The sequence below is a fragment of the Lepidothrix coronata genome, unplaced genomic scaffold (genome assembly GCF_001604755.1).
Source record: "Lepidothrix coronata isolate B3197 unplaced genomic scaffold, Lepidothrix_coronata-1.0 Scaffold146, whole genome shotgun sequence".
Taxonomy (NCBI): domain Eukaryota; kingdom Metazoa; phylum Chordata; class Aves; order Passeriformes; family Pipridae; genus Lepidothrix; species Lepidothrix coronata.
The window spans coordinates 1,737,456-1,762,023 of NW_016690326.1; the positions used below are offsets into that span (position 1 = coordinate 1,737,456).

Genomic DNA, 24,568 nt, shown 5'->3' on the forward strand with positions numbered 1-24,568 from the left:
TGCAAGGAGCAGATGGGGCTACCACCATATGGGGGGCCCCGAGCCCCCTCCCCACCATGCTGCCCCAGGGTGGCACCATGCTGGGCACCCTGCTCAGGTGCCATCTGTGCTGGGTACCCTCACCTTGCCCTGCCCCGCTTCCAGCCTGGGGGATCCAGCCACTGTGAGAGCCCAGGCTGGGGGTCCCGGTGCTGCGGGGGAGCTCGCCCTGGTTCCCATGGCAGCCCCCCCCAGAGCTCATGTGCAGAGCGGTGACTTCAGCAGGAGCAGATGGAGCTGCAAGGAGTAAAAACATCCTGTTTCCATGCAAATGCCATCAGTAATAACGAGCCAGCCTGAAGGAGGGTGGTTATTGCTGTGCCAGGGCTCTGCCCATAGGGGCTGGGGCTCTCCTCTGCCACTGGCCCCCACCAGTGTCCATACAGGACGTGGCACCACCTGGGGTAGGCACATGGTGGGACGGGAGCAGGCACACATGGGTGTTACCCCACACTCACTGCCCTACCTGTGTGCATGGCCAGTCCCCAGCTGCATCGGCACGGGAGGTCCCTGGAGGGTGTGATGATCAGAGATGGCTCTGGTCTTGTCCCAGGGCTGTGCTGGTGGCGGGCTTGGCTCTGCCTGGTACTGCCGGCATTGTGCTGGGGTGGATGGAGCCGTGGCACAGCTGGTGCCACACTGGAGATCCGCTCTGGTTTCCCACCCTCTTCAGCTCTTGAAGGCATCAGAGCAGTTGTTAATTGTTCCTGATGCTGCTAATGAAATTATTGCTGCGTGACACTGGGAACCACTGCCTGGCCCCACAGCTGGGGACAGGGACTGCTCAGCACTGCTGGTGTGGACTCTGGCTCCCAGAGGGTTTGGGGAGCACCTTGGGCACCCCAGTACAGCCTCACCCCCCTTTGACCCTTGCCCCTTGTCCACACTATAATCTGCTCACTGGTGACAGCAGCACTGCTTGAGGGCACCTTGGTTGGGTTCAGGGAGGGCATGGGGAGGGAAGGGGATGTATCCTGCAGCCACAGTCCCTGAGAGAGGCCAGCTTCGCTGAGCGTGGGGTACCTTGAGGCCAGATCCCCACGTATGGCAGTGAGGTGGGGCCCCACAGGTGATCCACGTTCCTGCCAAGATGGTGTCCCCACTTCCATAGCATTTCCTAGCATGAGACACACAGTCGCCCACCGGAGCTGTGGTGGTGCAGGGCAGGGTGTCTGCAGGACCCTCATCTCCTGGGATTGTCCTCCCACCCTCCACCCGTGGGTTGCCAGGCTGGGCTGGGGGGGACCCTTGGGCATCACCCCGTGTTGCAGCAGAAGTTTAGGGCAGAGTGGGTTGTGGAGATGCATCGGGTAGCGGGGGTGCGCTGCCGGGGGTGTCCCGGGGGGATGCAGTGCCGGGGGGGGTCCCGCGGAAGGGGGCGATGCCGTGCCGGGGGATGCACCGTGTCCGGGGAGACGCAAACCCGGGGATGCCGCGCTGCGCTGCGCTGCGCTCGGAGACGGTGCGGACCCTCCGCGGCGGCCCCGTTGTGTGCTGAGGAGAGGGTGCAGCGCCGGCGGGGGGAGCGGTGCCGGCGGTGCAGGCGGGGGGCGGCGGCGGGGGCGCGCCCAGCTGTTGCGCCGTCCCTTCCGCGGGCGGGTCCGCGCTCCCGCCCCGCATTGGCGGCGCCCGGGCGGAGCGGAGCGGCGCGGCGGCGGGCGGCAGCCGCGGCGGGGCCGGTGGCGGGGGCGCCATGGCCCGCTGAGGGCGGCGCGGAGCGCGGCCCGCCCTGCTCCCTCGCCCCGCAGCGCTCCGCGGGGCGCGCCATGGGTGCGCGGCCGCCCCGCCGCCGGGCCCCCCCCGCCGCCGCCGCCGCCGCCGCGCCGGGGCCGCTCGGTGCCCTGCTCGCCGCTGCCCTGCTCGCTGCCGCCGGTGAGTCACCGCGCGTCCCCTGCGGGGGCACCGCGCTCCGGGCGGGAGGGGGGAGGGACCGGCGGCGCGGCGGGGACCCGGCACCGGGACTGGGCGCCGGGCAAGGTCACCTGGGGAGCGGCGGCGGGTGGGCGTCCTGCGGAGCGCCGGTGACCTCCCGGGGACGGGAACCGTTCGCCGTGCTGTGGGATGCTGGGGTGTTGGCAGGGCGCTCTCCCGGACCGGGAATGTGTCCCCAGCCCCACGGAGGGCATTGCCGCCCGCCGCCCCATGCCCGAGCGTGGCCGCACACGCGTGCCCAGCCCGCGCTGCCCCGGACGCTGCCCGCACTGGGGGGGCTGGCACTCGCCGCCTCGCCGGCACAGCTCCGCTCCCCCGGGACCCTACCAGCCCCGGGTGTCCGCAGCACACCTGCCCCACGCGCGGGGTCCCTGCCCCACGCGCAGCATCCCTGCACCACGCACAGCATCCCTGCCGCTGGCACAGGGTCCGTGCCGTCCACATCACCTGGCCGGGACACAGGGGACCGCGGTGACGGGATAGCCCGGGGGGTGCTGTCACGCCGCGGGGATGCGCGTGGGTGGCCGTGACGCGGGCAGGGTGCGGGGCTATATCGGTGCTGCTGCAGACGCGAACGGTCCGGAGCCCGGCTGCCCCCGGCGCTGCCCCCTCGGGCAGGACTCGGCGGGAGGAGGAGCGGTCGGGCAGACCCCCAGGGCTGGGCCGCCCCGGCGGCCGGGCCGGGGGTCGTGTGGCCGGGGGTACGATGGATGCCCGGGGCTGGCGGCCACTGGCAGGTGTCACGACAGCCGGGAAGTGGCGGCTGCAGACAAAGGACCGGGCTGGGGGCGGGGAGCTGCGCGAAGCTGGACGTGCGCTCTGCGGGGAGTCCGAGGGGGGGGACCCCCTTCTGCGTCCGGAGGTCCCGACCCGCTGACCCTCCTGCCGCCACCGGAGACGTCCCCTAGCCTGGCCTCGATGTGACAGGAGGGCACAGTGGGCACCCAGGGGGGCTGCAGCCACAACCGTCCTGGCAGCCCCAGGGACCCTGCGTTCTCAGCGCGGCCCCGTCTGCAGGGGGACACTGCAGAGCCGGCGCGGTGAGTGGGCATCCTTTGGATGCAGGGGATCCCATATGAGGGGTGCTGTCATACTGACCCCCAGCTGGGCATGGAGCAGGGCTGTCCCCATGGCACCCATGGGGACGTGGTGATGGATGGATGTGGGGGGCAGAGGGGCAAGGGGTGCACCAGAGCAGTCCACACCAACCCTGCAATGGGAAGTGTGGGGGGCCTGGCAGTGCCAGCACTGGTTCAGGCGGTGTGGTGCTGGTGCTGGTCCCCACCACTCGCTTTGCAGGCAGCTCACAGCCGGCCGCGGCGCGACTGAGCCCAGCCACCAGCGCGGGCACCGCTCAGCACAGACAGGGCTGGGCCTCTGCTCCAGCCTGGCATAGCATGGCACGGCATGGCATGGCATGGCATGGCACAGCTCCCCTCCCCCAGGGAACCGAGGCACAGGCTAGGGGCGGGGAACTCGGCTGTCCAGGCAAAGGACCCCTAACTGCCCGACAGAGCGGCATCCCCCGTGTGCCCACTGTGGCTGGTGCCTGCAGGGGAAGGGCAAGGATGACAGAGAGGGCTGGGGCTCACTTCTGGGCAGCAGTGAGGGGCAACCTCTTGAGATGGGAGCCTGCCCTGCTCGACTGCTACACTGGATAGTGGGCAAGGGCACGGGAGCAGGGTCCTTCCTGAGAGCTACCACTGGTCCAGCAGTGCCGTGGCATCTTTGCAGCCAGTGCCAGACCCTAGTGCATCTCCTGCTCTGGCGAGTGTGACCCACAGCAGCCACAGCAGATGCTGTCCCAGCTCCTCTGGATGGGGCCACAGGCTCTGCTCTAACCCTGCACAAGCCACATGGTGCACATGCCACATGGTGCAGCCCAGGAACCCCCTGGGCTCCAGCAGACAACCCCCAACCACTGCACCCCACAACGTGGTGCCCCACAGCCTGGCATGCCAGGTCGTTGCATCGCACAGCACCCCACAACATGTGCCTGGCTGAGCACTGGTGGCTCTGTGGGGCAGGCAGGAGGGCAGGGTGGCGGGCAGGGCTGGCACACACCGGGCACTGGGAAGCTTCCGTGCCGGCTGTCAGCATGAGCACGCGGCAGACGCAGCCTGCCCAGGGCTGTTTGTTCTGGCTCGGTGCCACGCGGGGCTGGCACTACATCAAACCGTGCAGAGCCTGGCAGGTGCTTGCGGGAGGGAACAGGGGCGCTGACGGTGCCGCCAGGGGCTGGGCACCCCCGGAGCCACTGCGGGCCCTTCACAGCCTGCCCCACCTGGGTGGTCAGTGGCACACGAGACCACCCTGTAACTGGTGCTGGTGCCCAAGGGATGATGGCGTGGGGACCGTGCCCTGTTCATGGCCTGCTATCCCCTACCCTCGGTGCCAGCACCACTCTGGGTCCCAGCACCTTCTCTGGTCCATGTGCTGCTTGTTTGCCTATGGGCATGCTGGGGTGGGCTGGCTCCAGATTGGGCACACTGGGACCCTGTCTTCATCCAATCAGTCCCAGTTGCCCAGTTACCCTGCTGTCAGCTCATGCTTTGGGTGCCGCTCCCGGGTGGGTGTCAGGCAGATTGCAGCTCTCTGTGGGGCCCCAGACCCTGCTTAGCCTAGGGCTCCTGCAGGACCGGAGTCTCAGGTTCCAGACCCCTCAGCCAGCCCTTGCTGCCACAGGGTTGTGAGGTGCTGGGGCTGCGGTCACCACCACGTGCCACCCGTGGGTATGAGGGGGAGAGACTGCGGGACTGGACCCTAGCACCTGGGACTGTTGCACGAACAGAGGGGCCTTCCTGGCCCTGCACTCATTTCCCCTGCCTGCTCTGGTGGGATGCAGGACTGAGGGTGACCTTGACACTCTTCTCGCCGGGGCCAGGGCTCAGCCAGGGTGTTTGCTTCTCACTGTCAGTTAAAAGAGTCAAGAAAACCACTCAGCTTCCCCAGGACCGGGACCGCAGGGACAGCTCCCGCACATGGGACTGGGCTGGTCATGTGTCCCCCACCATCCCAGTGCCAGGCTGGGCTAGAGTCTCATCCCCCACCGAGCAGAGGCCAGGACAGGACTCTTTCCCTGTGCAGTGCTGCTGAGAAGGGCTGTCAGGGCTTGGAATGGGTCCTGCCAGCACACGAAGTCTGGTGAGCTTTGGGGCTTCACAGGCACCTGGGGTTGGTGGGGAACAGTTCCCCTCTCAGCCTTGGCTCTGTGTGTGCCTGGTGGAAGAGTGCCTTGCACTGGGTGCCAGGGCTGGTAGCCCCCAGGCAGGTGGAGGTGGTCCCAGGGGAGGAGTTGCCAGCCCTGGCTGCCTTTGCTGGGGCTGGCACCACTGTCCCCAGACCCTAGGCACAGGGCAGCGTGGGCCATGCACAGGCACAGCGTGGGCACAGCCGGGGCGTGCAGCCCTGGGCGGGCGCTGGGAGCCCTGCCCACCCTGGCACATACTAATTGCATGTAATGGGGAGAGCGGTATCAACTCAAATCTGTAATTAGGCAGCTCCATTGTCATGCAAACCTGCCTAATTCATTCATAGAGCGCTTGCTTCATCAGCACCCAGACGCTGCCAGGCACTCACCGGGAGACAGGCACCCCCACTCAGCCTCCCCCATGGCCGTGGGGCTGGCACACGTGAGGCACATGCCAGCAGGACCAGGACAGTGGCTGGCTCACTGGGACATGCTGGGATGTTGGGTACATGGTCCTCAGGCAGGCAGGGGCACCCCGGAGGGCACTGTGCCCATTGGAGCATGGGGGATGCATTGGCATCATGTGCCCATCGTCGCGTCGTCCCCAGTGCTCAGCACGCGCCAGGCTGGCCAGGAGCCAGGCCCTGTTACCCAGCTTTGGCATCCGACCCTGCTGGCTCCCTGCCCAGCTGGGGCTGGCACTGGCACCCGCCTGGCATTGCCATGGGACTGCATGGGGCGGGGAGGTTGGTGCAGGAAGAGCCTTCGCTTATGTCCTGATGCCCCAGGTGAGGGTTGGAGCAGCTGTGGGCAGCTGGGCAGTGCTGGGCGATGCTGTGGCCCATGGCTGGGTGTCTCCCAGAGGCAGAACTGGCTCATCGTGGCTCAGAGCCAACCTCTCCCAGCAGGATGGTGCCCGGCTCAAAGCCTCAGACAAGCTTTTTGATTGTGTCGAGTTGTGCCAGTTCCCTTCTCTGCACCCTGCAGAGAGCAAAGTGCCAGCAATGGGATGCCCCTCTGTGCAGGTTGGCACCCGCAGGCTCCCTTGGGCACAGATGGGCACCCTCTGCCCTCCCCCTAATGCCCACCCTTCCCTCGTTAAGGCCGTCGCAATCAGCAGCAATTATTGCTTTAATTACCTGCTGCTGGGGCGCAGGCCGGGCGTCGGCAAAGTGCAAGGAAATCTTTCATGTTAATGGTGTGCCAGGCCTGGCATGGACACGATGGATGGGGCACCAGCTGGGAGCAAATCTGCTGTCTGCAAACCCCACAGGGATTCAGGGAGGTCCACAGAGGGAGGCACAGTGGTGGAGGCAGGTGCTGGTGTAAAGGTCCCACACACTCTGGGGACCCCCAGAGTGGCAGCAGCAGGCAGGGTTGCATGCAGGGGTTGGAGACAGAGGGAGGATGGGGCAGGATGCCCCATCAGGGGTGACCGATGGTCACCAGGGCAGCAGCATTCAGGGCAGACCCGTGCCATTGGAGCGCTGTCCCACTGCAGGCAGCCACCTGCTCCCTTCCCGGGGCAGCTGTGCCAAGCAGGCACCCACCAGTGTGCTGATGCCGGGTCTGGCACTGCCGCAGCCGCCCGTGGGCAGCCTCTCCTTGCCAAGAACATGCTGACCTTCCCAGTGTCTCCCGCAGCAGGCACCGAGGCACCCAGCAGGCTGCTCCTGACACTGCTGGGGACCATGGCACCAGCACCAGGGCAGGATCAACCCTTTGAGGACCAGAGGGACCAGTCTGGGAGCACCTGTTGGCAGCCAGTGTGTCTTATTAGTGCCCCCCAACACTGGGCAGTGCAGTGCAGGGCAGTCTCTCCTTGCCCAGTAACACCAGTACACCTGGTGTTTCTGCTGCTGTGGAGGTGCAGGTGCTAAAGTGAGAGGCTGTGTGGTCACCTGGGGTGGCAGCGGTGGGGCACAGGGAACAGGGGGAGCTCTGTACATGGGGAGGGGACTGGGAGCAGCTGGGGGTCCCATAGTGCTGGGGTGGTGAGGGCTGGTGCTTAGAGCCCACAGCAGGGTATCCCCATCCCCTCTGCGTCCTGAGGTGTGTGCTGCACCCTGCTCCCCAGCCCACCACCCTGTCCCCTTCATCCCCATAACCGCTCGTTAGCCCACGTGTGTGTGGGGGATAATTGCTATTAAAGCCCTGCTTAATGCACAGACTTTACTGGCAGGGATTTATCTGCGCTGGAGCAAACCGCGCTCGCAGTCAGCCCTTTGACTGCAGGGAGAGCGGCCAAGGCTGTGCCCTGCCATGGTTGAGGGGGGGCACGGGGTGTGTGGAGCCCAGCGTCCCGCATCCCCCTGGTCCCTGTCTCCCTGGTCCCCGATCCCGCCGAAGTTCCCCGGTTCCTTTTGCCAAGGTGACATAAGCATCTCGCCTGTTTCCATGGCAACGCAGCGGCAGGTGAGCGCGAGGCCGATGCGGGAGCCGGCACGCGCCACGTGGGGGGCCGCTGCCCACGGGGCGCCCACGCTGCGCCCGCACCCACGGGCTTGGGGTGGGGCCACGCTGTGGGGGGGGTCCCACAGGATGTGGGGGGCCCACAGTGCACGGAGGTGGCTGCAAAGCACGGAGTGCCTATGGGATGTAGTGCCCACAGAGTGTTGGGCATCCACAGTGCATGAAATCCCTGTGGTGTTTGGCAGAGCCATAAAGTGTGGGCTGGCTGTGGTGCATTGCATGGCAACAGGGTGTGTGGGGTGCCCGTCATTGATGAGGTGCTCGTGGTGTGTGGGGCAACCAGACCACAGCCCCTCTGCTGCCTCATGGGGCTCCAGGCCAGCTCCAGCCTCCCAGCTATGCCACATGGGTCTATCCATGTCCACACCACAGCACATTGTGCCTGGCACAATGCTCAGTGGCAGGGCAGCATCCCATTCAGGACTAGGCAGCAGCACCCTGGCTCTGCACTCACTGCACATCCCCAGATCCGTTTGCTGCCCATGGTCCCATCCTGCCCACAAGGCACCCAGCACCCTGGCTGGGTGGGCAGTGGGAGGGGCTCCATGCCCATCCTGCCTCCCCCACCCATTGCTGCTGGCCCCAAGTTTCCTGTGCTCCTCCGCTCAGCTATGATGGATACCCACACAGCTCAGGAATTGCTGTACTAATTTCGTAGATGATTAGAAGGCCGGTCCCACGGCACAGTTCACCTGGCGTGCCTGCCACAGCCACCCGGGCAGGAGGCAGCTGTGGTGCTGTGCAGCAGCAATCATGGTATTTCACAAATAAATTGGGTTTATTTACGCAGCGCCCATGTGCCAGCGTGGGTATTGTAGCATGGGCACCCAGGAGTGCCCGAGCAGCGGGCACAGCAGTGCAACCACGGGTGATGCAGCAAGCGGTGCCGCAGCCGGCGTCAGGGACGGCACCGTGCCGGGGACCGCAGCGCCTGTCCGCGCCGTGACCCCCCGGGCTGGCCCCAGGCTGAGGCTGGGGGGGTCGTTAAACCAGTGAAATATGAAATGCCTGTATATCCCCGACAGGGGTTTTAATTAAATTAATTGCCAGTGACATTGTAAAAGTGCTGATGGGGTAATAACTGGCGCGTTATGGTCGCCGTTTATCTTCCCCGCGTAAATTAGCTGCCGCACCTTGCCCATCCCGGCGGGCATTGTGGCAGGTTCATCGGCACCCACTCCCCGGCTCCGAGGGGCCTGATCCAGCTGGGGAGAGCAGCAGGGCCTGAAGCTCCCCTGGGAGACCCAGGCAGGGCCTGAGGTATCCCTGTGTCCCTTGTGTCCCTGTGGCACAGGCGGCTGTGCCAAGCAGGAGCCAGCTGGGGTGGCCACAAGCAGTGGGGTCCCATGGGCACATGGGGAGTGGCTGGTGGTTGCCAAACGAAGGCACTTAATTACTGCGCATTCCATCCCATTTAATTGCTTATTAAATCCTAACCAGCCAATTAGCAGCAGCAATTACAGCTTCATTCAGTGACACAATCGCTATTTTATCGTTTGTTAATCAAATGCTTATTTAGGGCCCTGGTTTATTAACTCTTTCTGCGGCAGACGCCGGTGGGGTGGGGGGAGGGGGGACACCTGGCCATGTCTAGGATGGGGGATGCAGGCATCCTAAGGCTGTGCCATATGTCCCCAGCACTGCTGTCCCCATGGTGGGACAAGCGTGCAGCCCTGAGCCACCCTAGCCACCCTGGGGACAGCCAGCCCCCACATGCCATGCCAGTGAGGGTGTCAGTGGCACAGGACAGGATGGACTGCTGTGCTGCCCTGCTGTGTGCCCACCACTTGCCCAGCATCCCTGTGACACTCTGGGGTGCTGCAGGGCAGGATGCAGGCTCTGGCTGATGCCTTACAGCGTGCTGGGGAGGGGGTGGCAGGCGCCCCAGAGGCGTGAGCAATGGCCCTTGTTGGTCACACTACATTTCCTTTTCATTAGCACTAAGTGTGGACATGAGGGATCGGCGCGGGTTCAGCAGTCGCAGCCACCGTGCGGCTGCTCTCCCTGATGGATGGCAGGAATGGGAGGGGGCTCCCACGTCGCAAGCAGGGGGACGGTGGTGATGCACAGGACCACTGGCATGGGGCCTGCTGGGGTGGATGATGACCCAGCCAGGGCATGCTGGAGGTGGCCAAGCCCCATTTCCCCGCAGGTGCTCAGCAAAGCGCAACTGTGGCCAACCCGGCATCCGGCGCATCCCCGGACCTGCTGCCGCACTTCCAGCTGGAGCCAGAGGACGTCTACATTGTGAAGAACAAGGCAGTGAGCCTGGCCTGCCGTGCAACCCCTGCCACACAGATCTACTTCAAGTGCAACGGCGAGTGGGTGCACCAAGGTGACCACGTCACGCAGCACAGCACTGACCGCAGCACTGGTGAGCACTAGCGGGAGGGATGGTGCCAGCCCCAGTCACAGGGAGCCACGTGTGCCACTCTTGGGGCTTGCATGGGGCTGGGGCCATGGGGACTGCTGCTGGCACACCTCTGCTGACACGCTGCCAACTGGTCCCAGGGCTGCCAGTGATGGAGGTGCGCATCGAGGTCACTCGCCAGCAAGTGGAGAAGATCTTTGGGCTGGAGGAGTACTGGTGCCAGTGTGTGGCCTGGAGCTCCTCTGGCACCACCAAGAGCCAGAAAGCCTTCGTGCGCATCGCCTGTGAGTGTCTTGTGGGTGCCCAGATGGGCAGTGAGTGCTGGCCTGGCCTCACCCTCACCCCTGTACCTCCCCAGATCTACGCAAGAACTTCGAGCAGGAGCCGACAGCCAGGGAGGTCTCCATCGAGCAGGGCATCGTACTGCCATGCCGCCCTCCTGAGGGCATCCCCCCTGCCGAGGTGAGTCCCTGCAGCCGGGCAGGGCAGGATGAGGATGCTGTGCGTGCTCCCACACAGGCACATGGTGATGTCCTTGTGCTCTGCAGGTGGAATGGCTGCGCAACGAGGAGCTGGTGGATCCGGCGCTGGACGCCAACGTCTACGTGACGCCAGAGCACAGTCTGGTGCTGCGTCAGGCCCGCCTGGCCGACACTGCCAACTACACCTGTGTGGCTAAAAACATCGTGGCCCGTCGCCGCAGCTCCTCTGCCGCCATCATTGTTTATGGTACAGCCCCACTTTGCTGATCCCTGCCATGCTGCCCCAGTGTCATCCTCCCCGTCCTGTCCCTCCCCACGTCCACTTCATGGCAGGGCACTGACAGGTCCCTCTCCACCCAGTGAATGGCGGCTGGTCGACGTGGACGCAGTGGTCAGGCTGCAGCACCAGCTGTGGACGGGGCTGGCAGAAGCGGAGCCGGACGTGCACCAACCCCACACCCCTCAACGGAGGGGCTTTCTGTGAGGGCCAAAATGTGCAGAAAACCGCCTGCACCACCCTCTGCCCAGGTACCCTTCCTGCCCAGGGCACCACCACCGCCCCACCGTGCGGATGCTGCACTCCCCACTGCGCCCATTGAGGTCCCTGTCCTCACCGGCTGTCTTGTCCTCCAACTCCCCTGTGTGTCCGTCTCTGCCAGCCCTGGGGCAGGGGAGAGGGGTGGTAGCGGGGTGGTAACCTCGAGCTGTACCCACAGTGGATGGCGCCTGGTCAGAGTGGAGCAAGTGGTCAGAGTGCGGGGCCGAATGCACCCACTGGCGCAGCCGGGAGTGCTCAGAGCCAGCACCACGCAACGGGGGCCGGGATTGCCATGGCCCTGAGTTGGACACTCAGAACTGCACCTCTGAGCTCTGCACCCATGGTGAGCATGGTGGGGATGACAGGATTGTCCCCTGGGAAAAGGGGCTGGGGGTGGCTGTGGGTGCTGACACCTGCCCTGCACAGCTGCCCCTGGTGCAGAGGACGTGGCGCTGTACGTGGGACTGGTAGCTGTGGCCGTGTGCCTGGTGCTGCTGCTGCTGGTGGGGGTGCTGGTGTACTGCCGCAAGAAGGGGGGCCTGGACGCTGATGTGGCTGACTCCTCCATCCTCACCGCCGGCTTCCAGCCCGTCAGCATCAAGCCCAGCAAGGCTGGTGAGCGAGGGTTGAAGGGACAATGCACCGCACTGGGACATGGTGTCCCTTGGGACGTGGGGGTGGCCATAGGTGGATTGGGTAGGAGCTGTTTGCCCCAGGGCATCCCTGGGTGGGGTTCTGTGCCCTGTGGGATACCTGGTCTTGAGCTGGGGTTCTGTACCTTTTGGGTCAGGGATGTTGTATCTTAAAGAGTCCCTGACTGCAGGGTCACTGCTCTGTGCCACATAGGGTCCCCTGGTTGTGGGCAGGGGCTCTGTGTCCTAAAGTATCCCTGTTCCCTACACACAGCACTCTGAGTTGCTGCTATGTGCTCTGAGGACCCCACTGGTGACTGTACCCCAAGGGTCAATACCATGGAGCAGGGACTCAATGCCCTTTCAACCCCCAGGGGTGGCTGTGCCCTATAGGATCCTCACCATGGGGAAGGGATTGTGTGCCCCATGGCCCCTGGGGCCGACTGTGCCACTGCGTTGCTGGTGGGGACCCCCTGTTCCCACCATGCCCTGCCACCATGGTTGCTTGCTCTGTGCCACAGACAACCCCAGCCTGCTCACCATCCAGCCCGACCTCAGCACCACCACCATGACCTACCAGGGCTCGCTCTGCTCACGCCAGGATGGCCCTGCCAAGCTCCAGCTGCCCAATGGGCATCTGCTGAGCCCACTGGGTGCTGGGCGGCACACGCTGCACCACAGCTCACCTGCTGCTGAGGGCGCCGATTTCGTGGCCCGGCTCTCCACCCAGAGCTACTTCCGCTCTCTGCCCCGTGGCACCAACAACATGGCCTATGGCACCTTCAACTTCCTGGGGGGGCGGCTCATGATCCCCAACACAGGTACGCTGGGGCGAGGGGTCTGGATCATTGCCCAGTGCAGGCAGTGTCCTCATGGGGCTCACTCCCTGCCTGCACCCCCGTTCCCACCCAGGGATCAGCCTGCTCATCCCACCTGATGCCATCCCGCGGGGAAAGATCTACGAGGTCTACCTGACCCTGCACAAGCAGGAGGAGGTGAGGTAGGTGCAGGGGCTGCCGGGGCACGTGGCTTTTGGAAGGGGGTCCATCCTGACTCAGCTGCCCCCGTTGCTTCCCCAGGCTGCCCCTGGCCGGCTGCCAGACGCTGCTGAGCCCCATTGTCAGCTGTGGCCCTCCCGGGGTCCTCCTCACCCGGCCTGCCATCCTGGCTATGGGGCACTGCGTGGAGGCCAGCGCCGAGAACTGGAGCATCCGGCTGAAGAAGCAGTCATGCGAGGGCACGTGGGAGGTGAGCATCCACAGGGACAAGGGGATTTAGGGATGGAGGGGGGACAGCTGTGGCCAAGGTGCATTTCTGCCTGGGTGCTGCAGGACGTGCTGCAGCTGGGTGCTGAGCCGTGCACGGAGCTGTACTACTGCCAGCTGGAAGCGCAGGCTTGCTATGTGTTCACGGAGCAGCTGGGGCGCTTCGCCCTGGTCGGGGAGTCCCTCAGCATGGCGGCCTCCAAGCGCCTCAAGCTGGTCCTGTTTGCGCCGGCCGCCTGCCCCTCGCTCGAGTACAACATCCGTGTCTACTGCCTCAGCGACACCCAGGATGTCCTCAAGGTACTGGGGGTCCCCATCCCCGCCCATCCCAGCTTGGAGCAAGGGCTGTGCTCCCAGGGTGTGGCATCTCCTGCCTGACCACTGCATGTGCCGGCAGGAGGTGATCCAGCTGGAGAAGCAGCTGGGGGGGCAGCTGATTGGAGCTCCCCGGGTGCTGCACTTCAAGGACAGCTACCACAACTTGCGCCTCTCCATCCATGACATGCCCAGCTCCCTCTGGAAGAGCAAGCTCCTTGCCAGCTACCAGGTGGGGAGTCTGACCAGTGTGTGGGGATGGGGAAGGGGGCGTGGAGGGATGTCTCTGCCACTCTGACAACTCCCTCCCATCACCCCACTGCAGGAGATCCCTTTCTATCACATCTGGAGTGGGTTGCAGCCCTTTCTGCACTGCACCTTCACCCTGGAGCGCCTGAGCACCAGCACCTGCGAACTGGCCTGCAAGATCTGGGTCTGGCAGGTGGAGGGAGACGGGCAGAGCTTCACCGTCAACTTCAACATTGCCAAGGTGAGGGCAGGGCTGGGGGACTCCTGGAGGTGACCACGAGATGGCCTCACATCCCTCCCCCTTCCCCCGGTGCTCTTCCCTAGGACACGAGGTTTTCAGACTGGCTGGTCCCCGATAACGAGGTGGCCACCCCAGCTCTGGTGGGCCCCAGTGCCTTCAAGATCCCCTTCCTCATCCGCCAAAAGATCATCAGCAGCCTGGACCCGCCGGGCACCCGGGGAGCCGACTGGAGGACGCTGGCACAGAAGCTCAACCTCGACAGGTGACCCAGGCTGAGAACAGTGATGGGGATGGGGTGGCATGGTAAATAGGGGTTCTGGCCTCATCCTGCACCTATAGATGGTTGCTGGAATGCTGTGAGATCCTGGGACCAGGGTGCTGGCCAAGGTGAGGCTAGCACAGGGCTGGTAGCAGAATGTGGAGCCATCCCTGTGCCCTGACATGGTCCCTCTGTCCCCCTCCAGCCATCTCAGCTTCTTCGCCTCGAAGCCCAGCCCCACAGCCATGATCCTCAACCTGTGGGAAGCGCGGCACTTCCCCAATGGAAACCTCTCACAGCTGGCTGCTGCCGTGGCTGAAATCGGCAAGCAGGACGGGGCCCTCTTCGCCGTCTCCGAGGCTGAGTGCTGAGTGTGGCGGGGAAGGGGGGGCGGGAAACTTCGCTCCCAGGGGACTGCCACCATGGGGCTGGGGGGGCCCTGGCTGGCCCCCAAAGCCCTGCTGCCCCACAGCACACAGGGAGGACTGCCTGGCCTCCTTGGGAGAGCGGGATGCCTGTGCCCCACGGCAGCCAGGCCCCCCCAGCACTGTGGCGGTGGGGCTCAGCCCATCCCCGGGGGTCCCACAGCCCCATGGTGGGGGTCGAGGGGGCGCTGGGTGTGCGTCGTGCGTGCGGTGCCGTCGTGCTGTCTGCGTGTGGGGCCGGGCGGCCCCAGGCCCCGTGCCGTGTTGTGTAAAGACCGTTTTTTTAATTCTGTATTAAGTGCATTCAAGTATTTACACTTGGCCTTATGTACATAGCGGTGCCGCGGGCGGGGGGTCTGCCGGACGTGAATGTAAATAAATTCGATATATATTGCTACGTGGGGCTGTGCCCGGCCATGCGCTGCCCCACGCCCCTCATGTTCCCCCTCAGAAGTCAGAGGTGTGGAGCACAGCGCTTTATTGGTGTGATGGTGATGGTGATGGCTATTGCCCCGGGCCGGTGGTACGACAGGCCACAGCTGCCACAAGCGCGGCCCCTTTCCCCGAGCCGTCCTCTGATGGCATGAATTTGACGGTGCAGTTGGGCGCCAGGTCCCGCAGAGTCCTCTGGAGGCAGTGGGAGAAACTGGAGGGGACAGGAGGGGAGGGTGAGGACTCATGTCCCTCACCCCATTCACCCCATGCCTCCCACCCCAGGCTCCTGCCATAGGGTAAGGGTCCCTGGTGGGTTCCTGCCATCCCTGGCCCCACTCACTGTGGGTGCAGCTTGTACAAGGTGCCATCCACCCCTACGGTGACAGACAGTCGGTCCAGGCCCCGGTTCTCCCTCATCTTCTCCACCACAGCAGCCAAGCCGGCAGCACAGAGCTGGGCTGCCCGCATGGACACAGTATGGCACACTTCCCGCATCAGCACGCTGTCCTCGTAGCTGGCGTCGAGCTCCAGGTCCTGCAGGATTTGCCGTATCTGCCGCAGGGCCAGCCCATCGCTGACCCAGACCAATGCCACAGTTAGCACCAAAGTCCCTGTTCCCACCACTGTCCCCATCCCATAGGCTGGAGTGGTATCACCCTGCCTGTGCCCCATCAGTGTAGCATGGCCCCTTCTCCTGGGGTTCCGGCCCCCCACCCCAGGTTCAGGGAACCCAGCGGAGCCCAGCACTCACAGCTCGATGGTAGAGAGGAACTTGGTCTTGAAGATATCCTTAGTGAAGAGCTTGGGGCTGGGATTGCCGTGGAACAGGAGCTCTTTGTCTGACATTGCCAACAGGATGTGGCGCACAATCTCGCCCAGGTACATGCCGCTGATGAGCTTCTCAAACCTGCCCCAGGCACAGCCTCAGCTGGGCACAGCCACCCACTCCCAGCCCCCTCTGCCCCAGGGCCCTTGCCTACCTCTGCTTGCCAGGATTGATGGTCTGCTCATCCACCACCCTGTCGAAGCTGGTGAAGATGTGGTCCAGGCAGCCATTGTCCCCAAAGGCCCCCCACTCCATGTTGATGCACATGCGGCCCTCGTCCCCTTCCACAGTACCCACGTTCCGCATCTCCTCCATGTAGCAGGCATTTGTCCCTGTCCCTGCGGGCCCCATGCTGGTGTCACCCCCACCACAGTTGTGGTAAAGGCACATGGCCATGCCACATAGGATGGGGTGGTGGTGAGGGGATGGGGGACCTCCTGGTTACAGAGGTGCTCCTCACCCACGATGAGCCCGATTTCACATTTTGGGTCTTCATAGCCACAGGACATCATGGTTCCCACTGTGTCGTTAACCAGAGCCACCACCTTCAGCCCTGCATGCTGCCAAACAGGAGATGGGGACACATGCAGCCTAGTGACAGCCAGCTCGCTCCTGGGGCTGGCACCACCCGGGCGCAGGGTGCACCGCAGGGACAGGGATGGACCACAGGACGTTCCCTACATGTTTGCGCTCAGCAGCCTCCCGCAGCAGCTGGACCACATCCTGCCCCACACAGCCTGAGGCACTGAAGCCTTTGGTCCAGGTCAGCAGCAATGCCTGCAAGAGAGGCAGGAGAAGCCTCCAGGCAGCCGCCTCACACCACATTCCAGTGTCCTTCCTATACCCATGGGGCTGGAGGCAATCCCTCACCTTATCCAGGCCCACTTGCTGGCAGGGGAAGGAAAAGGTGAAGCCGAGAGGTAGGGTGTGTGTCATCAGGTCCTGCTTCATCTGGAAGTCCACGATGCAGTCGATGATGTGGTCAAAGAGCTGTGGATTGTGGTCACAGTCAGCATGGCGGGGGCTGGGATAATGCTGCAGGGGGCTCTCCCAGCCCCATCCCAGCCCTATAGACAGACAGCAAGGACGGAGGCAACGTGGACCCCCTCACACCATCCCTTAATCATAGGTCATCAGCCTCACCGCCTCGCCGGTCCCCTGCATGATGGCAGTTGGGATGACGTAGATCTCACTGGCCATGCGGATGCCCTCCTCTGTTACCTGCACCACCAGCACACGGAAATTGGTCCCTCCCAGGTCCAGTGCCAGGAATTCACCTTGCTCTGTAGAGAGCCAGCACAGGGCATCAGCAGAGCCATGGCCTCCTTGGCACCCACTTCCCAATGCCCCTGTCCCTCACCAGTGCCATCAGGCGTGTGACAAACATAGGTGGGCAGCATGCGGACAGAGGCATTGGCATGGGTCTCCTGACCCAGCCCTAGCTCCATCTCCTGCCTCATCAGTGCCTGGACTTCCACCAGGTCATCATGCTTGAGCCGCAGTGGGGCCAGCACCTTGGCCACCTCCCGGCGCTGGGCCTCCAGGCGCACAGCCACTGCTGTCACCATGGCTGCCCCCCGCCCAGACCCATCTGTTGAGGGCAAAAGAGTGGGCACACACTCAGGGGCCAGCAGCCTTGTCACACTCTGCAGGATCTCCTCGAACCTGCCAGAGGAAGAAGAAGATAGCAAGGACATGAGGCATCCTGCTGGGATGCCTAAAATCTGCTCCTCACCCTGTCCCACGAACAGTCACTCACTCGTGGGGGAGGCTCCTGAGAGCCTGAGACTCTCACAGGGGCCAAGGGAACCAGCTCCTGGCCACTATCCCTGCACTGGGGTCATGACCTTCCTCACCTGGTGTGGCCTTGGTACAATTCTCCATCCACCCCCACATTGACAAGCAGCTGATCCATGTCCCGGGTCTCGCACATGTAGCTGAGGACGGCAGCCAGGCCAGTGGCGTAGAGCGTGGCAGCGCGGCTCACCACCGCCCGGCAGATCTGCTGCACCCGGCTGCAATCTTGCTCATTTGGCTGCAGCCCCAGAGCCTCCAGAGTCGTCTTTGTCACAGCCATGCCTTCCTCAACGCTGCAAGGCAGAGCACAGCCTTGCAACACTTGCGGGTCCAACAGCTCGCAAATAGGGGCACCCATCCATCATCCCCCCATTCTCCCACCCACGATAGCTCCTGGTCCCCAGACACTCACTTGATGATCTCCAGAACCTGATGGGTCGTGAGCACACCCTTCTCCTTCAGGACAGCAACACTGCTCCCAGTGAAGAGTGCTTTTTCAGCGGCCAGGGCAATCAACACATGCCGGGTGATCTCCCCCAGATACAGGCTGCCCACCATCTTCTCAAATCTGCATGCAGCCCACATGGGAATCAGTTGTGCCTCCCTAGCACCCCTTGGCCCTTTGAGAGCACCCAGGAGCATTGCAGGGCTCCTGTTGTGCTCCTGTAGGTAGGGCCTGACATACTCAGAGATGGATGGGGAACCCCAAGGACCCTGTCCTTGCTGAGGGGTGAGAGCACCTCTTCTCCCCAGGGCGGAAGGATTCTTCGTCCACGCACTCATCATAGGGGGTCAGGATGTCACTCAGAATACCATCGTCCCCGAAGCGGCCCCACTCAGTGTTGATACACATTCGCCCGCTGGTCTCCTCTGCCGTTTCTACCAGATGTGCCTCGGCCATGAAGCAGCAGTTGCTGCCCTTGTCTGCAGGGAGCAATGGGGGTGAGCACCAGCTCAGCCCCCCCCAGCACCCTCCACCCTGGCACGTGGGGTGCCCGCTGCTCACCTGCAACCAAGGCAACCTCACAAGGTCTTCCCTCTGTGCTGCAGGTCATCATGGTGCCCACCGTGTCATTCATCAGGGCAACAACTTCCACATGGGAGAGCTGACCAGGAGCAAAGTGAGAGCATCATCAGCCCCTCCACGGGGGCAGCCCCTGAGCAGGTCCCCCCCACCCCACAGTCCCCCACCTCCTGCTTGTTGATGGCTGACTGTAGCAACTGCACAACATCCTTCCCCACCACGTCCCTGCAGCTGAAGCCCTTGGACCAGGAGATGAGTTCTGCCTGTGGAGAACATGCGGCAGAGCCATTTGCCTCCAGCACTGGGCTGGCTTCTCTCCCCACTGCTGCTGTGCTGGGGAGGATGTGGTCACAGCCCGGGACAGGGCCCCTCACCTTGTTCAGCTGTGTCTGCCGACAGCTGAAGGGGAAGACGAAGCCCAGGGGGAGGTGTTCCAGGGGAGTGTTGGTGTCAGCCAGGAACTGGGACAGGCATTGTGCAATGAAATCAAAGAGCTGCAAAGGCATGACTAGGGGTAAGGGCTGCTTTCCTTATCCGGTACCCAGGATGTAGGAGGCAGTCCAGAGCTCCAGCACCAGTCCAGAGCCCTGCCAAGCCTCCATGGTGCTGGGCAGCCCAGCACCAGCCACCCTGTGCCATGGCCTCCTCATACCGCTTCCCCCTTGCCCTGCATGATGTCCTCTGGCATGTCAAAGGTCTTGTACATCATTTGTGGGCTCGGGTTTCCATCTCCAAAGAGGGTCACCAGCAGGGTTCGGACCTGGCTCTGGCACAGCTCCACCACCAGAAAGTCACCCTTCTCTACAGGGGAACAGAGGCTGTGTCAGGCCAGAGACCTTTCCTGTGGCAGATCCCTTAAAATCTGCTCCTCAGCCTATCCCATAGAGGAGGCTCCTGAGAGCCTGAGACCCTCACAGGGGCCAAGGGAACTAGCTCCTGGCTACTCTCCCTGCACTGGAGACTGGCAGAGGGGCAGCTTATGGACTCCATAACTGACTGGAGAGCTGTGTACCCCTCCCCAGCACCCTCAGAGCCAAGTCCAATGAGGTGGGGCTGCAGGTAGCAGAGCAACCCATCCTCAGACCAGGCTGTCTTACCGGTGCCGTCAGGAGTGGCGCAGATGTAGGTGGGCAGCATCTTCAAGGTGGCCCGGGAATGTGTGTGGCGGCCCAGCCCCCTGCGCATGGCCTGCATCATATGGCCCTTCATAATGTGCAGCCTCTCCAGCGGGATGGTGAGCGCCCGCAGGGCTCGTTGTACCTGGTGATGGTGCATTAGGCCAGGGGCACAGGGACGAAGGGCAGGGCATGCCTGGGGCAGGGACAGACCTTACCGGTGTGCTGGGGGAAGAATCCCGTTCTTGGTTCATCAGACGGCTCATTGTGAACCTGCATGGAGGGAGGTGGCACGTCACCTGCTGAGCGCTGGCCCGCAGGACAGGACTCACGCCTGCCTTTCCCCTGGCACATGATGGTGTTGGGGGCCTGCCTCCCACCTATCCTCTGTTTCCATGCTCCATAGGGAATTGTTCCTTTGCAGCGTCCGCCCACTGTCTCTGCGATGGTGCAGGTGGCAGCTGTGCCCCACCACGGCCATGGGCGAACCCGCCGGGACAGCGTGACGAGAGGGTCGAGACCTGCAAGAGGCCGGAGCTGCTGTCCCTGCCCTGCAACGGCCCGGGGGGCTGGGGGAGCCTGCGCGGCTCCATCTCCGGCCCCATCGCGGCCTCCGCAGGGCAGGAGCCGCTCACCGGTCAGAGTACGAGCTGCCCGCCGCTTCCGAGCCCGAGCTTCGCCGGGGGCGGCCGGCGGAGCCGGGGCTCTGCTGTGCGCTGTCCGGCCTGCCGTACCGGCCAGACTGGGGACGGGTGCTGCGGCTGCCCATGGCGGCGGAGCCGGGGCTGGTGTGGGGCCGGGGCCGATGTTAAGCCCGTGGGGGCCGGTGTTAAGCCCGTGGGGGCCGGGGCGGGGCCGGGGCCGGTGTTAAGCCCGTGGGGGCCGGGGCCGGTGTGGGGCCGGTGCGGGACCGTTGGCGGCGGGGCCGGTGGGGGCGCGGGGGGAAGCGGGAAGACCGGGACCGTTGCCGCTGCCGTCCCCTTGGCAACAGCCCCACCCCGCCCCGCCATTGGCCGGCCCGCCGCAGGCCGGGCCCGCCGCGGCCAATGGGCGGCGGCGCTCGGGCCCCCCCCGCGGGAGGGGCCGCTCCTCGCGCCCGGCCGGGCGGCAGCGCTGGTGGAAGCCCGGGGTTTAATTAGCTCCGCATCAGCTCGTCCCGTTAATTAGGCAGCACAGTCCCCCTCTCCCCTGTTCCCGGTGAGGATGCTCCCGGGGAGCAGGTCCCTCCACGGCCCGGTCCGGAGCAGGCCCGGGGAGCGGGAGCACGGCAGAGCCACCTGGGGACAGGGAAAGCACCAAGGACACGGGGACACCGCGGCCGTGGCTCCTCTGGTCCCCGCATCCGCTGACTGCGGCTGTCAGATGGCACCAAGGTGCCCTCCGCCGCTCCCGGCTGGGAATGTCACTCCTGTGTTGCTGTGTGGAGCAGGGGGTACTGCAGACCCCTGCCCAGGGGTCTCTGAGCCCCCACCACCCTCTCCCCCCCAGGACAGGCCTGGGGAAGCGTGATTTGGGACCCACCGTCTGCTGCTCCTCCTCTCCTCCCTCCAGCGCCCTCCCATTCCCCAGAGAAAGCCAGCACAGCTCTGCCATGGTGCTGCAGTTTCATAAAAACATACATAAATATATTTCCATTTCTGTAACAGAGAGCAAAGCTGCACAGGCACCTATAAAACACACAGTCGCTTCTCCACCCGGCACTCCCCGCACAGGTCGTATAAAACATACAAAAAGGGAGTGGGAGACAAAGGCTGCAGGTGAAGCAGGGGTACGGTGCCGAGAAGACCCTCGCTGGGGCACGGGGAGCTGCTGGGGATCCCTGCCACATCGCCAGCCTCAGAATTTGTGCCTTCTCCGGCGGCAGCCTTTGGTCTGTTGCTGGCTGCCTGCACGGAGAGCCACGCGCGGCTCTGAGTCCATCACACTGTCCATGGCTTCCGAGGAGACACCGGGTTTCGCAGGGGAGACGAGGAAAGAAAGGTGCTGAAGGGAGAAGGGGCTGTCTGCTGCTGGCTCCCCACTGGCTCCAGCTGAGAGCGTGGGAGGGGACTGTTGGTCTCCTAATCCAGTGAGGGGGGTCTCCACGTCAGCACCTGCAACAAGAGCACACATCAGCCCTCCTGTGTGAGCCACAGGTGCTGCTGAGAGCACCACTCCCCACCTGTCTCCTATTGTCTTTGGATCCCTGCAGGGAAGCACCAGTCTCCCACATCCCCCAGGAAGCTGAACATGTCTTGGTGCCACTGCTCAGAGCATACCCCATCCCTGCAAGGGCTCTGGGCACTGGCACAGGTCCAGTGGACACAGGTCCAATGGGCACAAGCAGGGATGTGTACTGGGGAATGCTGACAGCCAGCTAAGCTCACAGCCTCCTGCTCTGCTCAGGAAGCACAGGCCTTTCCAAGGAGAATTTGCTCTGCCAGAACAGCCTAGGCCAAGCCAGGATGAAAAGGGGAGAACTGGGAAAAGGACACTCCAACCCAGCCAGGCAGGCACAAAAAGCAGTTTAAGCAGTTTCCCACCTTCAGACTTGCTCTCTGAGAGCTCCAGCATCCTGAGGAGGCCCCTCTCCCGCTTTCCGGTGTCCTGCCAAGGAGAGGAGAGCCACCATCATAGCACTGCCACAAGGGAACCCCATAGCCCTGTGGGCACAAGTTCCCCCTCAGGCTGGGCACAAGAGGGAATGCTGCATGTCCAGGGCCTCCAGCCACCCACAGGAAGGGCTCTGTTCTGTGCCCAGCCCAACTACTGCTCAAGCAGAGGCAGACGAAAGCAGTTAATTAAGAAAAACCCAGCAAGGAGGGAGGCCAGGGTGCAGGAAGCCAACCCCAGCTGGTGAGCACAGTGCTGTAACAGAAATGGGGGCACCAGGGGCTCTGCCACAGCTAGGACACATCCTCCAGAACTGTGCCTCCAAGGGCAGGTTCATCCCAGTCTGTCTGAGGGCACCAAGGCTTGGTGCTGGAGGGAAGGGCCTTCCTTCAGGGCAGAGCCAGATGAGGAATGCACCTCTTGTACCCCCTCTCAGCCCCTGAGAAGATGCAGCCACGCTGGTCACACAGGCTAAGGGAAGACCGCTTGGCCTGGCTGCTTTGACCCTCATTGGCCCAAAGTCCCCTCTTCTGGCTGCTCTCTGCCCCCAAAACTGCTCTAGAAGGCACTGGTGTCCCAGCTGTGGGTTGGAGCTGCAAAGCACCCCAAAATGGGCCATGGCAAAAATCCACAAGCCCAACAGAGCCACTAGGAAGCTTTCCAGTGGCCCATCCCATGCCCAGTCGTGACCTGTTCCCCCAGTGAGCTGCCACCTCAGCACAAGGCAGAGCCAGAGGTAACAAAGCCTTGCCAAGCCAACCCCAAAGAGCCACCTGGCTCCAGCATCTTTCCTGCATGCAGGACCTGCACACCAGCCAGCTGTGGGGCACAGGGACAGAGTCAAACAGCCCCCACAGAGCCAGTCACATGCAGGAGCAGCCATGCCCTGCAGTACTCTGAACCACACAGTGCTTGGCTGTATCCCAGCCAAAATCATCAACCAGAAATCTCATCATTTGCATCTGAATCCCCAAAGGGCTGAGGCCTGTGATGGATTTAAGGGATTATACAAAACTAAGACATCATGTTGCATCTTCATGCCGTGAATCACATTTCTGAGCACAGGCAAAGCTGCAGCACTAGGGCTTTGCCTGCAGAAACCAGCAGGAAGGCCTTGGAAGGACCCTCTCTGTGCTCCCCCGGGACCGCTGAGAGCAGGAAAAAGCACAGTGGGGGCCAACACCTGGCAAGTGACTGTGAGCCAGCTGCCACCCACACTCCTGCCTCCCACCTCCTCTACCGAGGCACATTCCCCACACCCCACACACCTCCACTGCACTCGCTCCCCCACAATTCTCCTGGGATGCTGTGGTTTGCTCCCAGCACAATTCCCCCTGCTCTGTTTCTGAAGCCTCCCCCATGGGAAAGGACTTGTGGATGGACTCAGATAGGCTTGTCATCCTGGTGGTGCCCCCCCACTCCATCGACATTCAGCCAAGGAAGGCTGCAGGATTGAGGCACACTGGCTGGCAGCGGGACAGCCCTGGCTGTCTGCCCACTGGAGAGGTTACTGGCAGCTCTGCTGGATTAGCTCACCCCTGGGACCAGTCCGTGCTCTCACCGAGCGTAGCAGGAAGGAGGGCAATGAGTTCTCTGCCCACAGTGGCCCACAGGGACAGGCAATCCTACATCAGGTCAGCTCATCCCCATCAACCAGGGAAGCAGCTCCTGCTGCCAAGCCAGCCCCATACCCAGCGCAAAGCAAAGGAGACGGTATGCAGGGTCGCCCCTCACCTTGGCTCTTCGCAGCCTCCTGGTTCCCTGAGCTTGCCTAGCAGCCTGAAGGCAGCTGTCCACGTGCCTCTGATACTGCAGCAGTGGCACCAGTGATTTACAGAGGTAGCACTTCTCACACCTGCCAGGCAGCAAAGGACAGAGCACTGCATTAGGATTCACCCTGCACTGGGCTCCCAGACACCAGCGGTGACTTTCCTCCTCCAGGCCACGCCACGGAGAAGACGTGTCACCAAATCCAGTCTTGCTCAGTGGGGTTGGGCCAGCACCAATCGCAAAGACTGAGTGATTATCAGTTTTCCCTGCCTGTTCCTCTGTATCCTGCTGCTGCAGCAGCGGGACAGTAATCAAATCTGTTCATCTAACTATCTCAAACACCACTGATTTCTCCCCAGACATAAAGCACCCTGTCAAAATCTACAGAAATGAAGTGCACGGGCTTTGCAAAGGGGAGCTAAATTCTGCCTGAAAAGCAAACCAAGTGTGTTAAATCAGAGAGACATTTTACCAGGGCTGGATGAACTTGTCTGACTAGTAAATCAAGTCTTTCTCTGCACTGTCTCCATTTTACATCATGCCATGCAGGGAGAGGAATTGCAGAGCACGTGCTCCTGCTGGGGGGCTGGCTCAGCCTG

At 63.3% G+C, this 24,568-nt stretch overlaps 3 protein-coding genes across 6 annotated transcripts in view; 1 reads left to right on the plus strand and 2 right to left on the minus strand.

Moving 5' to 3' along the window:
• The first annotated feature begins 9,736 nt into the window (after window positions 1-9,736).
• Window positions 9,737-14,807, plus strand: UNC5A (unc-5 netrin receptor A). The gene is made up of 15 exons (XM_017828155.1): window positions 9,737-10,007; window positions 10,145-10,288; window positions 10,363-10,466; window positions 10,553-10,733; window positions 10,847-11,014; window positions 11,203-11,367; window positions 11,451-11,639; window positions 12,178-12,477; window positions 12,569-12,656; window positions 12,736-12,904; window positions 12,988-13,221; window positions 13,319-13,468; window positions 13,562-13,726; window positions 13,810-13,988; window positions 14,191-14,807. The coding sequence occupies exons 1-15, from the start codon at window positions 9,752-9,754 to the stop codon at window positions 14,354-14,356; spliced, it is 2,658 nt and encodes an 885-aa protein (XP_017683644.1). The 5' UTR covers window positions 9,737-9,751; the 3' UTR covers window positions 14,357-14,807.
• A 64-nt stretch (window positions 14,808-14,871) lies between these two features.
• HK3 (hexokinase 3) lies at window positions 14,872-20,489 on the minus strand. 2 transcript variants are annotated; one of them, XM_017828153.1, is made up of 20 exons: window positions 20,243-20,489; window positions 19,988-20,128; window positions 19,826-19,880; window positions 19,590-19,752; window positions 19,145-19,293; window positions 18,867-18,986; window positions 18,660-18,755; window positions 18,475-18,574; window positions 18,209-18,392; window positions 17,881-18,036; window positions 17,528-17,761; window positions 17,032-17,336; window positions 16,815-16,954; window positions 16,542-16,661; window positions 16,353-16,448; window positions 16,132-16,231; window positions 15,826-16,009; window positions 15,597-15,752; window positions 15,186-15,419; window positions 14,872-15,056 (listed from the first exon to the last, which is right to left on the minus strand). In XM_017828153.1, exons 1-20 carry the CDS (start codon window positions 20,374-20,376, stop codon window positions 14,915-14,917), a joined length of 3,009 nt encoding a protein of 1,002 aa, XP_017683642.1. In that variant the 5' UTR covers window positions 20,377-20,489; the 3' UTR covers window positions 14,872-14,914. The 2 variants fall into 2 exon arrangements, with proteins under 2 accessions (XP_017683642.1, XP_017683643.1); XM_017828154.1 differs by lacking the exon at window positions 14,872-15,056 and having other exon boundaries at window positions 15,229-15,379.
• Window positions 20,490-21,199: 710 nt separating this feature from the next.
• Window positions 21,200-24,568, minus strand: part of UIMC1 (ubiquitin interaction motif containing 1) — a 39,851-nt gene continuing 36,482 nt past the window's right edge. For 2 of the 3 annotated variants that reach the window (XM_017828157.1, XM_017828156.1), the window contains exons 11-13: window positions 23,934-24,054; window positions 22,130-22,193; window positions 21,200-21,700 (exon numbers count right to left, since the gene is read on the minus strand). In XM_017828157.1, the coding sequence (XP_017683646.1) occupies window positions 21,444-21,700; window positions 22,130-22,193; window positions 23,934-24,054 (442 nt within the window). In that variant the 3' untranslated portion in view covers window positions 21,200-21,443. Of the gene's footprint in view, window positions 21,701-22,129; window positions 22,194-23,933; window positions 24,055-24,568 lie in introns of those variants that run through there. The other variant, XM_017828158.1, reaches the window with a different exon arrangement.